Below are 16,293 nucleotides of genomic sequence, written 5' to 3' on the forward strand. Positions count from 1 at the left end.
CAACATGGACACGACGGGCTGAATAGCCTCCTTCTGTGCTTATAAACATTTTATGATTCTATAAATAGTTTGTAATGCATCCAGTAACCATAGGATGAGGCAGTGCAGAATTCCTTCAAATCATCCGGGCTTTAAGCCTAAGCCTCAACTGCAAATAATTTCCTCGGAATGACATTTCAGTTTTTGGACTTATGCTATTTCCTCTTCCACGGGGTTTTGCTCATTATTCATTTTGCTGAGTTCTAGAGCAGTTTTGTGCTGTTAATGACATAGCCACTGATTCATTTTTCAATCAACACCACCAATATAGATTAACTGGTCATTCATGTCATTTGCTGTTCACAGGACCTTGGGTACATAGTGTTACAGAGCCAAATACAGCAGTCAGTCAGTACATTTCAACTGTAATTTATTAGATGTGGAGCACTTTAGGATATTCTGAAGGCATAAGAAGCTATGTGAATTAAAGTTTTTTTTTAATTTTAAGATACCAAGTTGGTCATTTCTTATATGCTGCAAGTAAGAAAATATAGTGGATCCCTCACTCCAGTACATTCTAAAGTGTGGGCTAAACCATGTTTTACCAAGTGAACTACTAAATCAGATATACATTGAAGTGTTCTTAAGACAAACGTTTTCCATACCTGTGCCACACTACCATCAGAGCTGCCTGTGCTTGGTTCATGCTCATGAGGACTGTTTGGTCCTTGGCCAAGATAAGGAGTATAGGCTCCTGTATATTCATCATTTCGCACTGAATGGATGAGATCATTCAAGTATTTGTAGTACAAATTACTAGTCAAGAAACCAGGTAAGTAAACCTAAAAGGTACAAAAAGATAGACTATTTATAAGTAGGATGAAGAAAATAATCTTGACATTGATCAATATTTATGGTTTTCAAGCACTGTAGAAGACGTTTTACAGATTTTCTCTGTTCTACATGTCAGCTAATTGGCACATTTGTGCTTTACCCTAATCTATCTCACCATTGTTGAGTTCTTCAGACTGTTACAATAATTGTTTATTTTCTGCTTATAGCTTGTTAGGTGAACTACAGACAAACCCTGGTGCGCTGAACAGCTCAGATACTAACCATACCTGCACAACCAGATTCAAGTTTTTAAAAAAAATCTACATTCATTCATGGGATGTGGACAAAACCAGCATTATTACCCATCCCTAACTGCGCTTGAAAAGGTGGTAACAAGTGATCTTCGTGACAGGGCATTTCAGAGTCAACCACGTTGCTGTGGGTCTGGAGTCATATATAGACCAGACAGGGCGAGGACAGCAGATTTTCTTCCCTAAGACATTAGCGAATAGGATGGTTTTTATGACAATCCAGAAGTTTCATGGTCACCATGACTGAAATGAGCTTTTTTCCCCCCAGTTTAATAAACTGAATTTAAATTCCCAGCTGCCATGGTGGGATTTGAACTTGCATCTCCCAATCATTATTCCAGGTCTCTGGATTACTAGTTAAGTAGCATAACCACTACGCTACAGTATCCAATAAAATGCAAAGATATCTGTTGCTACCTGAGATAGATCTTACACATAGTGCCACAAAATTGGAAAAGTGTAATCATTCTATAAACACAAATTACATATTTAACAAAGAAAATAATAAAAGTCAGAAGCTTGCACACTGTACAAACAAAATCTATGTCCATGGTTTTCCCCAGAAAATACTTTCAAAATGGGTCCAAGTAGTCCAAACTGGGTCTACACCCATATTAAATAATGGAGGACGAAGGAAGATTATTGTTCAATTTGAAATGCAGATTTAAATCAGTAAATGTTCTAAGAGGCTTAAACAAAGCCAACTCACTTTTTCCATTGTTGTCCAGGCTTGCCTTAATGGAGTGGTGAAACAGTCAGGGAGTGGTCCTCCTTCTCTGCAGATATTTGACTCTATTTCTAATCGGACAGAATCATCAAATCCTAAAGGGTGTGTAGCTTGCAATGAAAAATACCTATAAATAACAACAGTGATTAAACAAGTGGTACTACAGGTCTGTCTTGCACTTCCACTGGATATAACTTGGTAGAACCACCCAGTGCAAAATTTAACCATACAAATGTTAGAAAAAGATCATGGGATGGAGGTGCTGGGGAACATTTGCTCTGGTGAGATTGCGTTTACGGCAAAATGGCAACAGAAAGCTGAGCTAGAAATCCTATGGCTAGCTCAAGGGTAATAAAAGTTAAAAAAGAACTGGCTTTCAAAATGCTCATCATGAATTGACATGAGACATGAAAGCAAAAAGGGATAATCAAAACTTGAATTAAAATATCCACCCTGATCATTTAAAAAGTTTTCTTATCTGCTAACAGCATAGCACAATGGCATTGGCACAATATTTCCTTTTGACAAATTAGAAGCCACATATTTCCTGCACACCCCACAGTCCCTTAACATTATCTTTGATATTATTGCTTAGCTTAGGGACCTTGAGACACTTCTACAAAGCTGCACTATAAAATAAAATTCTCAATGTGTCATGGCTTACACACCAAGGGCTGAATTTTATAAGCGCCCCGATGTCGGGGGTCGCGGCAGGGGGCCTGGAATATCCTTCAGGGAGAGGCCTGCCTCGACGCCAGGAACGACTTGCCCCATTTTAACTGGCGGTGAGGCCTCGTGGTGGCCTCCCTGCCACGTGGTGACAGAGACTTCATTTAAATATACTAATCAAATTAAAATGAACGAATAATCGCTTACCTTGTAGCGACAACCGTCTCACGCCGATATTCTGGTCAGTTGCCGAACATCCTGCACCTTCGGATCTCTATTCGGAGATCCGAGGTGGAACACTGTTTTGGGGGGGGGGGGGCGGAACTGTTGATTGGCTGAGGGGATGGTAGAAAGCTCTTGTAGCCACGGTATTTATATGGCTACTCCAGTTCAGTTTCTGGTCAATGGTAACCCCCAGGATGTTGATAGTGGGGCATTCAGCAATCGTAAAGCCATTGAATGCCAAGGGGAGATGGTTAGATTCTCTCTTGTTGGAGATGGTCATTGTCTGGCACCTGTGTGGCACGAATGTCACTTGCCAGTTATCAGCCCAAGCCTGGATATCGTCCAGGTCTCGCTGCACTTCTACATGGACTGCTTCAGTACCCGAGGAGTCACAAATGGTGAACATTGTGCAATCATCAGCGAATATCCCCACTTCTGACCTTATGATTGAAGGAAGGTCATTGATGAAGCAGCTGAAGATGGTTGGACCTAGGACACTACCCTGAGGAACTCCTGCAGTGATGTCCTGAAGCTCAGATGATTGACCTCCAACAACCACAACCATCTTCCTTTGTGCTAGGTATGACTCCAACCAACCGAGAGTTTTCCCTGATTCCCATTGACTCCAGTTTTGCTAGGGCTCCTTGATGCCATACTCGGTCAAATGCTGCCTTGATGTCAAGGGCAGTCACTCTCACCTCACCTCGAGTTCAGCTCTATTATCCATGTTTGAACCAAGGCTGTAATGAGAGCCAGAGCTGAATGGTCCTGGCCGAACCCAAACTGAGCAGTGAACAAGTTATTGCTAAGTAAGTGCCGCATGATAGCATTGTTGACGACGCCTTACATCACTTTACTGATGATTGAGAGTAGACGGGGCAGTAATTGGCCATGTTGGACTTGTTCTGCTTTTTGTGTACAGGACATACCTGAGCAATTCTCCACATTGCCGGGTAAATGCCAGTGTCGTAGCTGTACTGGAACAGCTTGGCTAGTGGCGCAGCAAGTTCTGGAGCATAGGCCTTCAGTACTATTGCTGGAATGTTGTCAGGGTCCAAGGCCTTTGCAGTATCCAGTGCCTTCAGTCGTTTCTTGATATCACGCAGAGTGAACCAAATTGGCTGAAGACTGGCATCAGTGATGCTGGGGACTTCAGGAAGCGGCCAAGATGGATCATCCACTCGGCATTTCTGGCTGAAGATTGTTGCCTTATCTTTTGCACTGGCGTGCTGGGCTCCCCCATCGTTGAAGATGGGAATATTTGTGGAACCACCTCCTCCAGTTAGTTGTTTAACTGTCCACCACCATTCACGACTGGATGTGGCAGGACTGCAGAGCTTAGATCTGATCTGTTAGTAATGGGAACGCTTAGCTCTGTCTATTGCATACTGCTTATGCTGTTTGGCATGCAAGCAGTCCTGGATCGTAGCTTCAGCAGGTTGACACCTCATTTGAAGGGCAAAGATTATGAAGTTTGGGGGTGAAAGGTCGGGACCAGCAAAAAAGTTTTTTTTGGGGGTGGGGGAAAAAAATCTCTTGTATGGTCATTGGGTGGGTGGAAGAGTGGCTTCAGTCTTTCATTGATTGTTTAAATTTAATTTGAATGCCCAAGACTCTTTAAAAATTTAAATTAACTGTCAGGGCTAAAAGACCTTTAAAAATGGCGCTGGCGCTGGACGCCGTTGCTGGGGACAAAGTGCCCTCCCCCTCTACGTCATCGGGGTGGGCGCTCCACCCCTCTATGTTAATGAGCAATCGCACTAAATATCGCTGCGCCTCCGCAGCACACGTCTCATGCGTGCACATGCACTTTTTGAAGCTCACCGCCAAGCCCCAAATTTGGCTATTTGATTTTTTTAAACTTACTTATCATACAAGATTATGGCATCATTCTGTGCTTCTTGACCATCGTACTGCCCGCTTTTTGCAGCGAGTTGAGCTTGGTAGTTGTCTGCAGCCAACCAAAACTGCAAAATATTTACAGCTTCTTCTTTCTCCATGTACTAGAAAGAAAATAATAAGAATTAAATGCACTCTACACCAAACTCTAGTTTCAAAAGCATCTTATCACAACCAAATGGATTACCTTGTGTGTGGTTCTTATTAAGTGGAGAAAAGCAGCTATTTTTGTGCAAAGCAAAAACCACAACAGCAAATGAACAACCACAAACTGTTTTTGTTGGTGTTGATTGAAGTAGCAACGTTAGCTCAGAGACTAGTGGAACTCCCTCCATTTTAAATAGTACCATCTTTTATGTCCACCTCAATTGGCAGACTTCGTTTATCATCTCTTCTGAAAGCTGGCATCTTCGACAATGCAGCAGTTCCTTAGTACTACAATGCTGTTTTTCTCAATGAGACACTCAACTCCTTTAGTGCAGCTTGTACCTACAACCTTTGGACTCTTGACAACGCTACCAAGATGACACTAACAAACTCGCACAAAAAGTTCAATTTTCTTTCAAGTGTTCACATAGAATAAGGGAAACGTTAACTGGTTAACGTTCAGCACCTCTACTGTAGCAGGTCATACTCGTCATTAGACGGTAGAGGAAAACATACAGAAAGTCCTACACCAGCAGCAGCCTACACTTTATCCATATGTGCGACAGAACATATACACAAATTACTGTTTAAACATGCTAATTTGAGATGTAATAAAAAATATTCTGCTCAACTTTGACAATATTGGGTCTGTTTTACAGCCCCTTTGTAAAATTCAATACATTATTGTTGAGAAAGTAGTGCAAAACAATCTGTTGGAGCACGCCATCTGGGGGATACTTTGTTCACAACTACCATAATACCAGTAGAGGTATTTAGTTATCATCTCACCAGTGATAGCATCATTTGTTTTAACTATTTAAACTCACCATCAGGATTCATCTTTAGAATAATAATTACAATAACATTCTTTCCTCCTGTAAATTTCCATTTTTATAAAAATACAGTCTCATCGATTTGGAGAATTCCTCTCTTAGAACATATACTGGTTTCAATCCACAATTCTCACATCCCTTTCCTCTGGTCTTCCTCCCAGGACATTCCCACATGTTGCTCCACTGTGTTTCAACTTGTGGCCCCATCTCAGTCCTGACCTTCAGCTATTCCAATATCCGCAAGCCTGAGCCAATTTAAACACTCTTGACTTCCCGCCCCACCTCCCAAAGCACATGACTTCTCCTGTTGGCTTTTGCCAAATTTCACTTTCATAATATAGTCAAAAGTTTCAGTTTGTCCTTTCATTTGGGGAAGGCAGATAATGTCCTGTGAGAACAACATTTGAAACTGCGCAAGTCTCTGGGAAGACTGCTTACTCGTCCTCTTTAAGCTGCATTTAAAAAGATTCATAATTTCATTGACATTTTTCAGACTGAAATTTGGGACTAATCAAGAGTTTTTAACAATTTCTTTGAATTAGTAATTGTTATGAAATACCAAAGCCACTTTGCCCATGATAAAAGAAACAAAATACTGCAGATGCTGGCAATCTGAAAAAAAAATATAAAGTGCTGGAAATACTCAGCAGGTCTGGCAGCATCTGTGGAGAGAGAAGCAGAGTTAACGTTTCAGATCTGTGACCTTTCATCAGAACTTTGTCCATGACCCTTAGTGATCAATAAACATTCATCAACCTTAATAGAAACTTGAAGCTCATGTTCTTAACAACTAAAACCTGCAATAATTCATGAATTATTAATTTTTAAAAAATCAATTCCACTTTAACATTATTCATTGTGCAAATAATTGAAATCACCTCAATTGCTAAGTTGTGATCTGTATCACACCAAGATGACACCAGTGCAAGGCTGCCAACAATCCAGGATTATCCTGAAGGCTCCAGGAATTAGAGATTGATCACCTGGACACCGCTGGAAGCAACCCAGGAGAAACATCATAGGGGTATTAACAAAAGTGTGCCATTTTTTCCACTTTCTTTGAACACTTCTGTTGATGAGTTATTTAAAAATAATTGGAGATGGGTGGGGGGTGGGGGAGGGAGGGCAAAGGCTGTTTGACTGGGCAGAGTGGTTGGAGCAGGTGGTCATGTGATGAAATCCCCAGAAATATGTCCAGAGTTTATATTCCTATACCAGACACTCAATTGGCCACTATGCCTAAAGTAATATGAGAATGCCTAGGAGATGCAGAAAAAACCTACAAACACAGAATATTTTCTCTAAACAAGGTAGAACTATAAAAATAGGACTTTTTTTATTCCTTCATGGGATGCTGGTGTCGCTGGCTACACCTGCAGTTATTGCCCTTCCCTAATTGCCATGGGGAAGGTGGTGGTGAGCTGCCTTCTTGAACTGCTGCAGTCGATGTGGGGTAAGTATACCTACAGTGCTGTTAGGAAGGGAGTTCCAGGATTTTGACCCAGCGACAGTGAAGTAACTGTGGCATAGTTCCAAGTCAGGATGGCGTGTGGCTTGGAGGGGAACTTGCAGGTGGTGGTGCATCTGCAACTCTTCTCCTTCTAGGTGGTAGAGGTCAGGCGTTTGGAAGGTGCTGTCTTAGGAGGCTTGGTGCGTTGCTGCGGTGCATCTCTTGGATGGTACACACTGCTGTGACTCTGTGTCGGTGGTGGAGGGAGTGAATGTTTGTGGATGGGTTGCCAATCGTGTGGGCTTCATTGTCCTGGATGGTGTTGAGCTTCTTGAGTGTTGTTGCAGCTGCACCCATCCAGGCAAGTGGAGAGCATTTCATCACACCCCTGACTTGTGCCTTGTAGATGGTGGACAGGCTTTGGGGAGTCAGGTGGTGAGTTACTCGCCACAGAATTCCCAGCCTCTGACCTGCTTCTTGTAACCACTGTATTTATATGGCTACTCCAATTCAGTTTCTGGTCAATGGTAACCCCCAGGATGTTGATAGTGGGGGATTCAGTGATGGTAATGCCATTGAATGTCAAAGGGTGATGGTTAGATTCTCTCTTGTTGGAGATGGCCATTGCCTGGCACTTGTGTGGCATGAATGTTACTTGCCACTTATCAGCCTAAGCTTGGATATTGTCCAGGTCTTGCTGCATTTCTACATGAACTGCTTCAGTACCTGAGGAGTTGCGAATGGTGCTGAACATTGTGCAATCATCAGCGAACATCCCCACTTCTGACATGATGATTAAAGGAAGGCCATTGATAAAGGAACTGAAGATGGTTGGGCCTAGGGCACTACCCTGAGCAACTCCTGCAGTGAGTTACTCGCCACAGGATTCCCAGCCTCTACAGCTGCGATGATTGACCTCCAACAACCACAACCATCTTCCTTTGTGCTCGGTACGACTCCAACCAACGGAGAGCTCCCCCCCTACCCCCGATTCCCACTGACTCCAGTTTTGCTCGGGCTCCTTGATGCCATACTCGGTCAAATGCTGCCTTGATGTCAAGGGCAGTCATTCTTACCTCACCATTTGAATTCAGCTCTTTTGTCCATTTTTGAACTAAGGCTGTAAAGAGGTCAGGAGCTGAGTGGTCCTGGCAGAGCCCAAACTGAGCGACACTGAGCAGGTTATTGCTAAGCAAGTGCCACTTGATCGCACTGTCGACGACACCTTACATCACTGTAATGATGATTGAGAGTAGACTGATGGGGCAGTAATTGGCCGGGTTGGACCTGTCCTGCTTTTTGCGTACAGGACATACCTGGGCAATTTTCCACATTGCCGGGTTGATGCCAGTGTTGTAGCTGTACCAACAGCTTGGCTAGGGCTGCGGCATGTTCTGGAGCACAGGTCTTCAGTACTATTGCCGGAATGTTGTCAGGGCCCATAGCCTTTGCAGTATCCAGTGCCTTCAGCCGTTTCTTGACAATGAGTGAATCGAATTCATAGAATCATAGAGGTTTAAGGCACAAAAAGAGGCCACTTGGCTCACTGTGTCTGTGCCGACCGAAAAACAAATCACCTCTTCTAATCCCACCTTCCAGCATTTGTTCCGTAGCCCTGCAGATTACCGCACTTGAGGTGCATATCCAGACTCCTTTTGAATGAGTTGAGAGTTTCTACCTCAACTACCCTTTCAGGCAGTGAGTTCCAGACCCCCACCACTCTCTGGGTGTAAAAGTTTTTCCTCATCTCCCCTCTAATATTTCTACCAATCACTTTAAATCTATGCCCCCTAGTCATAGACCTCTCTGCTAAGATGGACAGATCCTACACCTCCACTCTTTCCAGGCCCCTCAAAATTTTGTACATTTCAATCAGATTTCCCCTCAGCCTTCTCTGTTCCAAGAAGAACAAACACAGCCTATCCAATCTTTCCTCATAGCTGCATTTTTCCAGTCCTGGCAACATCCTCGTAAATCTCCTCTGCACCCTCTCCAGTGCAATTACATCCTTTCTGCAATGAGGTGACCAGAATTGCACACAGTACTCAAGTTGTGGCCTAACCAATGAGTTATACAGTTTGAGCATAACCTCCCTGCTCTTATATTCTATACCTCGGCTAATAAAAGAAAGGATTCCATATGCCTTGCTAACCACTTTATTGGCCTGTCCAGCTACCTTCAGGGATCTGTAGAAATTCATGCCAAGGTCCCTCATTTCCTCTACACTTCTCAGTATTTTCCCATTAATCGTGTATTCCTTTGCTTTGTTTGACCTCCCCAAACGCATCACCTCACACTTCTCCAGGTTGAATTCCATTTGCCACTTTTCTGCCCATCTGACTAGACCATCAATATCTTCCTGCAGCCTATGGTTATCCTTCTCACTATCTACCACACAGCCAGTCTTTGTGTTGTTTGCAAACTTCTTGATCATACCCCCTATATTTACGTCCAAATCGTTAATATATACCACAAAAAGCAGGGGACCCAGTGCTGAGCCCTGTGGAACGCCACTGGAAACAGCCCTCCAGTCGCTAAAACACCCGCCAACAATTACTCTTTGTTGCCTGCCACTGAGCCAATATTGTATCCGCCTTGCTGCATTTTCCTGGATCCCATAGGATTTTATTTTTTTAACCAGTCTGCCATGTGGGACCTTGCTAAAATCCATGCAGATCACATCAACTGCACTACCCTCATCTATGTTCCTTGTTACTTCTTCAAAAAATTCAATCAAGTTGGTCAAACAAGATCTTCCCTTAACAAATCCATGCTGATTATCCGTGATTAACCTGTGCCTAAGTGACAGTTTATCCTGTCTCTCAGAATAGATTCCAATAATTTTCCCACTACTGAGGTTAGACTGACTGGCCTGTAATTATGCAGTCTATCCCTCGCTCCAGTTTTAAACAGAGGTACGACGTTAGCAATTCTCCAGTCCTCCGGCACCACACCTGTCACCAGCGAGGACTGGAAAATGATGGTCGGAGCTTCTGCTATTTCCTCTCTTGCTTCTTTAACAGCCTGGGGTACATTTCATCTGGCCCTGGTTATTTATCAACTTTCAAGGATGCTAATCCCATTAATACTTCCTCTCTCCCCATGTTTATCACATCCAATACTTCACACTCCTCCTCAACTACAAAGTCTGCATCGTCCGCCTCCTTTGTGAAGACAAATGCAAAGTATTCATTGAGAACCATACCTACATCTTCCGCCCCTACACGTAGGTTACCTCCTTGGTCTTTTATGGGCCCTATTCTCTCCTTAGTTTTCTTCTTACTTTTAATGTATTGATAAAACATCTTTGGGTTCACCTTGATTTTGCTTGCCAATATTATTTCATGCCCTCTCTTTGCTTTCCTAATTTCCTTTTTGATTTTACCGCCCCCCCCCCCCCCCCCACTTTCTATACTCCTCTCAGCTTTCTGTAGTATTGAGTTCTTGATGTCAGACATAAGCTTTCCTTTTCTGCCTTATCTTACCCTGTCGGTTCCTTGACATTCTTGGAGCTCTAGATTTGGCCGCCTCACCCTTTTCCTTTGTGGGAACATGTTTACTCTGAACCCCTTGAATCTCCCTTTTGAATGCCTCCCACTGTTCTGCCACTTATTTACCTTCAAGTAGCTGTTTCCAGTCAAATTTCACTAAATCACTCCTCAGTTTAGTAAAATTGGCCTTGCCCAAATTGAGAACTCTACCTCCTGTTCTATCTCTGTCCTTTTCCATAATTATGTTAAAACTGACTTAATTATGATCACTCCCACCAAAATGCTCTCCCACTGCCACTCCTGCCCATCTTCATTTCCTAAAACTAAGTCTAAATATGCACCCTCTCTTGTTGCACTTGCTACATACTAGGCAAAAAGGTTCTCCTGAATGCACCTCAAGAATTCTGCTCCCTCAATTCCTTTCACACTAAAATTTTTCCAGTTAATACTGGGGTAGTTAAAATCCCTGACTATTACTGCTCTATTGTTCTTGCTCGTCTCAGAGATTTGCCAATATATCTGCTCTTCTATCTCTCAACAGTGTAACTGCCCCTTTTTTGTTTTGTTTTGTTTTGTTCCTTAGCGGCACAGTGGCGCAGTGGTTAGCACCACAGCCTCACAGCTCCAGCGACCCGGGTTCAATCCTGTGGAGTTTGCAAGTTCTCCCTGTGTCTGCGTGGGTTTCCTCCGGGTGCTCCGGTTTCCTCCCACAGCCAAAAGACTTGCAGGTTGATAGGTAAATTGGCCATTATAAATTGCCCCTAGTATAGGTAGGTGGTAGGGGAATATAGGGACAGGTGAGGATGTGGTAGGAATATGGGATTAGTGTAGGATTAGTATAAATGGGTGGTTAATGGTCGGCACAGACTCGGTGGGCCGAAGGGCCTGTTTCAGTGCTGTATCTCTAAATCTAAAAAAAAATCTTAGCTCAATCCATATGGCCTCACTTGAGGAACCTTCCAACATGTCATCCCTCCTCACAGCTGTAATAGTTTTCTTGATCAAATTGCCACTCCCCTTCCTTTCTTATTCCCCTCCCTATCGCATCTGGAAACCCTATAACCAGGAACTGCCATTCCAGTTCCTCCTTAAGCCATGTTTCCGTAATAGCTATGACATCATTTTGCCACGTGTCTATCTGTGCCCTCCGCTCATCTGCTTTATTTGCTATACTCCTGGCATTGAAATAGATACCCTTGAGCACTGCCAAACTCTTTTTTTTAAATTTTGTAATCTTTGTTTCCTCTTTCGTCCAGACTCATCCATTAATTTTCTGTCTTCCATTTTCATTTCTGATTTTGTCCCAACTGAGTCTACCCGCAGGTCCCCATTCCTGTGCCAAACTAATTTAAACCTTCCCCAACAGCACTAGCAAAACGTCCCGCAAGGAACTCAGTCCTGGCTCTGTTCAGGTGCAACCTGTCCGGCCCATCTCCCCCAGAGCCGGTCCCAATGTCCCAGGAATCTAAAGCCCTCCCTCCTGCACCATCTTTCCAGCCACTCATTCATCTGTCTTATCCTTCTATTTCTATACTCACTTGTGCGTGGCACTGGGAGTAATCCAGAGATTACTACTTTTGAAGTCCTGCTTGCTAATTTCTTACCTAGCTCCCTAAATTCTGACTGCAAGACCACACCCCTCTTTCTACCTATGTCGTTGGTTCAGATGTGGACCATGACGGCTGGCTGTTCACCCACGCCCTTCAGGATATTCTGCAGCTGCTCAGTGACATCCTTGACCCCGGCACCAGGGAGGCAACACACCATCCTAGATTCGCGTCTGCGGCCACAGAAACACCTGCCTGTTCCCCTAACTATTGAATCACCTATCACTATGGCTCTTCCAGTTGCCCCTGTACCCCGCTGTGCAGCTGAGCCACCCGTGGTGCCATGGACTTTGCTCTGGCTGCATTCCCCAGGTGAAGCATCATTGTCCTCAGTATTCAGAACTGAATACCTGTTGGAGAGTGAGCTGCACTCAGGGGTCTACTGCACTACCTGCCTGATTCTTTTTGACTGCCTGGTAGTCACCCATTCCCTCTCTCCTTGCATACTCTTAAGCTGTGGGGTGACCACATCTCTAAAAGTGCTATCCACGTAGCTCTCACCCTTATGAGCTGCCGCTCAAGTTCCAAAACCCGGAGCTCAAGCTGTCGCAATTGACAACACTTCCTGCACAAATGGTTCTCCAAGATAAGGGAAGCATCCTGGAGCTCCCAAATAGCGCAGGAGGTGCACATTCAAGGTTGAAGCATCCCTGCCATTCATTTATTTATTAGTTGACCCTTTGCTACATCTAAAAATAAACCTTACCAATTCTTCAACACCTTAGAATTATTAATAAAACCTTACCAGTACTGATATATCCTAATAAAAATCAATACGGTTCACTAGTTAAAATAAACCTTACTCAAAAAAAAAACTCACCAGCTACTCACTTGTTTCTTATTAATTTATATTCTTTTTTAGTCTGCCAATTACTGAGACTCTATAACCTAGCTATTTACACACCCACCCTAACAGTGATGTACTAACCAACCTATTTACTGATACTCCCGAGCAGCTGTTGTTCACCAACCAATCACCTTGCAGCATTCCTGTGATGTCACTGTTCACCTGGTTTTCAAGCTCTGGCACCCTGGACTCCTCTCTGCTCCGCTCTCGCTGTTTCCCGCTATCTGAATTGGCTGAAGACTGGCATCTATGATGCTGGGGACTTCAGGAGGAGCCGAAATGGATCATCAACTCTGCACTTCTGGCTGAAGATTTTTGCAAATGCTTCAGCCTTATCTTTTGCACTGATGTGCTGGTCTCCCCCATCATTGAAGATGGGGATGTTTGTGGAGCCACTTCCTCCAGTTAGTTGTTTAATTGTCCACCACGATTCATGACTGGATGTGGCAGGGCTGCAGAGCTTAGATCTGATTGGTTGGTTATGGGATTGCTTAGTTCTGTCTATTGCATGCTGCTTATGTTGTCTGGCATGCAAGTAGTCCTGGGTTGTAGCTTCACCAGGTTGACACTTCATTTTGAGGTATACCTGGTGCTGCTCCTGGCATGTCCTCCTGCACACTTCATTGAACCAGTGTTGGTACCCTGGCTTGATGGTAATGGTAGAGTGAGGGATACGCTGGGCCATTAGGTTACAGATTGAGTGAGGGATACGCTGGGCCATTAGGTTACAGATTGTGCGTGAATACAATTTCGCTGCTGCTGATGGTCCACAGCGCCTCATGGATGCCCAGTTTTGTATTGTTAGATCTGTTCGAAATCTATCCCCTTTCGCATGGTGGTGGTGCCACACAACACGATGGAGGGTATCTTCAATGTGAAGATGGACTTCGTCTCCACAAGGACTGTGCGGTAGTCACTCATACCAATACTGACATGCACAGATGCATCTGCGGCAGGCAGATTGGTGAGGACGAGGTCAAGTAGTTTTCCCTTTTGTTGGTTCCCTCACCACCTGCCGCAGACCCAGTCTAGCAGCTATGTCCTGGCCAATCAGAGTCAAGCTGCCTGGTTTAAATTTCAAACAAAGCTTGGCAGCTAACTGTCATTTACTGTAAACTGCTGCATTCTCCATGACAACGCCTCTACCAGTGTTCACTTGCCAACCAATCAGCACTCTCTTCTCATACAATATAAAGTTATTGTTTTCCCTTACATTGGTATTCTTGCAGATTGTCCTGATGAATGCAAAACAAAAAGCTTCGACAACATGTCTCTATTTTCAGCAATACTCAAGTTCTGTACTACCAAACAACTATTGGTATACAACAGAATATACCACCTCCACTGTTAAATTAGACTGCTTTCTGACATCCAGCACTAGATGAGCAGAAATTTCCTCCAATTAAAATTGGGAAGACTGAAGCCATCGTTTTCAGTCCCTGCTCCAAACTCAGGTTGCAATCTGTCCAAAGTTCACATCAAAGAGTTTGCATGACACACAATAAAACAGGCTGATGCAAAGCCATGTTTTAGGAGTGACCGCATGTCCACCAGAAACTTTTTAATGCTACAAGACAGCCCTCACTTTGCCTGCAGAATGGAGCTGTGTGTGTCCAAGCAAGTATACAAGAACTCTTTTGTAGCTGACCTCAGTGTGACCTGGTAGGATGTGCAGTCAGTTGTCTAACTCTAGTCTGCTGAATACGCATTCAAATTTCCGAATACCTGTTTGAAACTAGTAGTTTCAATATAACTACAATTATAATTACAGAATTTATTCCATGCTCATGAAGTGACAACTTGAATAGATCTAGTTTCTCAAGTGCAGTTGCAGCTGCAAACTAAACTCCAGCTTTGCATCGACTTGCAGCACTGGTGAGCGCCAGATGTGACTCTCATCGTATACTTGCAGCTGAATTGCCCTTTTACCAAAATTACAACCAGAAATCGCAGTACACTGTATGACTGCTGCCCAAGTTATTCATGAAATTATAAAATTGCCTACTTCATCAAGTTAAATAGACCTACTGCCCAAATTTTCTTAATTTATTAGAATATACTTGCATTCATTCAATGCCAAAACATTTCAAAATTCTTCACACAATGGATTACTTTTGAAGTGCAGTAACTAAACGTGGCAGCAACATCCCACAAGCATCAAATAGAGGAATGACCAGTGTTGTGACCAGGTGAGAAAGGGGTCTAGGGTTCCCTCTCAGCCTTCACCTGGTCTTACTGTAGCAGAGTTTAATTTTTAAACACATTTTTTTAGCGCCCCCCCCATAGTGAATCCTTGCTCACTAACTTCCAATTATAAAGCAAAGAAACTAGCCAAACAGGTTTTCTTAGGTTTAAAGAAAAAAGGTTGAACTTTATTAAACTTAAACTCTAATTCGGTTAACACCTACGGACACGCGACGCGCCCACGCTAGCATGCATACGCCATACACACATGGCGATAGAAACAGAAAAGAGAAGAAATAAAGTGGAAAAGTTTGGGACAATTCTGAAGACGGTTTTGGTTACTGTTCTTCGAGCTCACTGTAAAGTCCTTGATTGTAGGTAGGTCTTGCTTTTCGTTGGGGCCCAGTATTTTTCTTAAACTTTGTTCGATGTAGCAGACTTTTCTCTCTTGAAGTTCATGTGTCCTCAGTGGGTCCAGAGGCTTGTGAGAAAGAGATGGGAGCAGACAGGAGAGGTCTTCTCACTCCAGGAGCAAACAGTCTTTGAGTTCAAACTCTCTGTGGCTAGTCCAAAAAACCCTTGACCAGCCAGTTAATCATGTGACCATCTGGTTTAACCAGTTTGTGGATTGTATCACCTTAGCAGTCTCTGGAATGTGCCTCTTACACACAATACCTAGTGATCAAAGTCCATTTTAGGATAAGTGGATAAGGGAAGTAACCTCCCTTGCCCCTGTTGGTATGCAATTGTCCTTCATCCAAGTCTGGCAGCCGTTGTAACAGGCCTTCTCTTCTTCCCAGTAACAATTTGAAATTTGATGGCATATGGCAAAATGAATATGCCTCATTCTTTGCAGATGGGGGCCCAGCATGACACCAGTTAATCTGCATTTTTGGTGTTATTAGCTGACAAACCAGTGACTGGAAGAAATAAATCGCCATTGCTTTGAATAGTACATTCAGATCAGAACCATTGCAACAGGCAGACAAGACTCTAGCTGGACATTTCATTCCAAAGTATAATTAAGGTGACAAAACCACAAAGTTGCAAACTGATGGTGAAGCTCTACATTGGTAGCCTAAAGCTCTCT

The 16,293-nt window shown here is 43.5% G+C and overlaps 1 protein-coding gene across 4 annotated transcripts in view; it reads right to left on the bottom strand.

Moving 5' to 3' along the window:
• The window catches only part of akap10 (A kinase (PRKA) anchor protein 10), a 109,834-nt gene that overhangs the window by 22,082 nt on the left and 71,459 nt on the right, over positions 1-16,293 (bottom strand). For all 4 annotated transcript variants that reach the window (XR_010968783.1, XM_068010522.1, XM_068010520.1 and 1 more), the window contains exons 8-10: positions 4,612-4,748; positions 1,834-1,978; positions 645-821 (exon numbers count right to left, since the gene is read on the bottom strand). Coding sequence is in view for 3 of the 4 variants with exons in the window: in XM_068010522.1 (XP_067866623.1) it covers positions 645-821; positions 1,834-1,978; positions 4,612-4,748 (459 nt within the window). In the remaining variant the exon portion in view is untranslated. The remainder of the gene's footprint in view (positions 1-644; positions 822-1,833; positions 1,979-4,611; positions 4,749-16,293) is intronic.

The sequence above is a fragment of the Heterodontus francisci genome, chromosome 30 (assembly GCF_036365525.1).
Source record: "Heterodontus francisci isolate sHetFra1 chromosome 30, sHetFra1.hap1, whole genome shotgun sequence".
NCBI lineage: Eukaryota > Metazoa > Chordata > Chondrichthyes > Heterodontiformes > Heterodontidae > Heterodontus > Heterodontus francisci.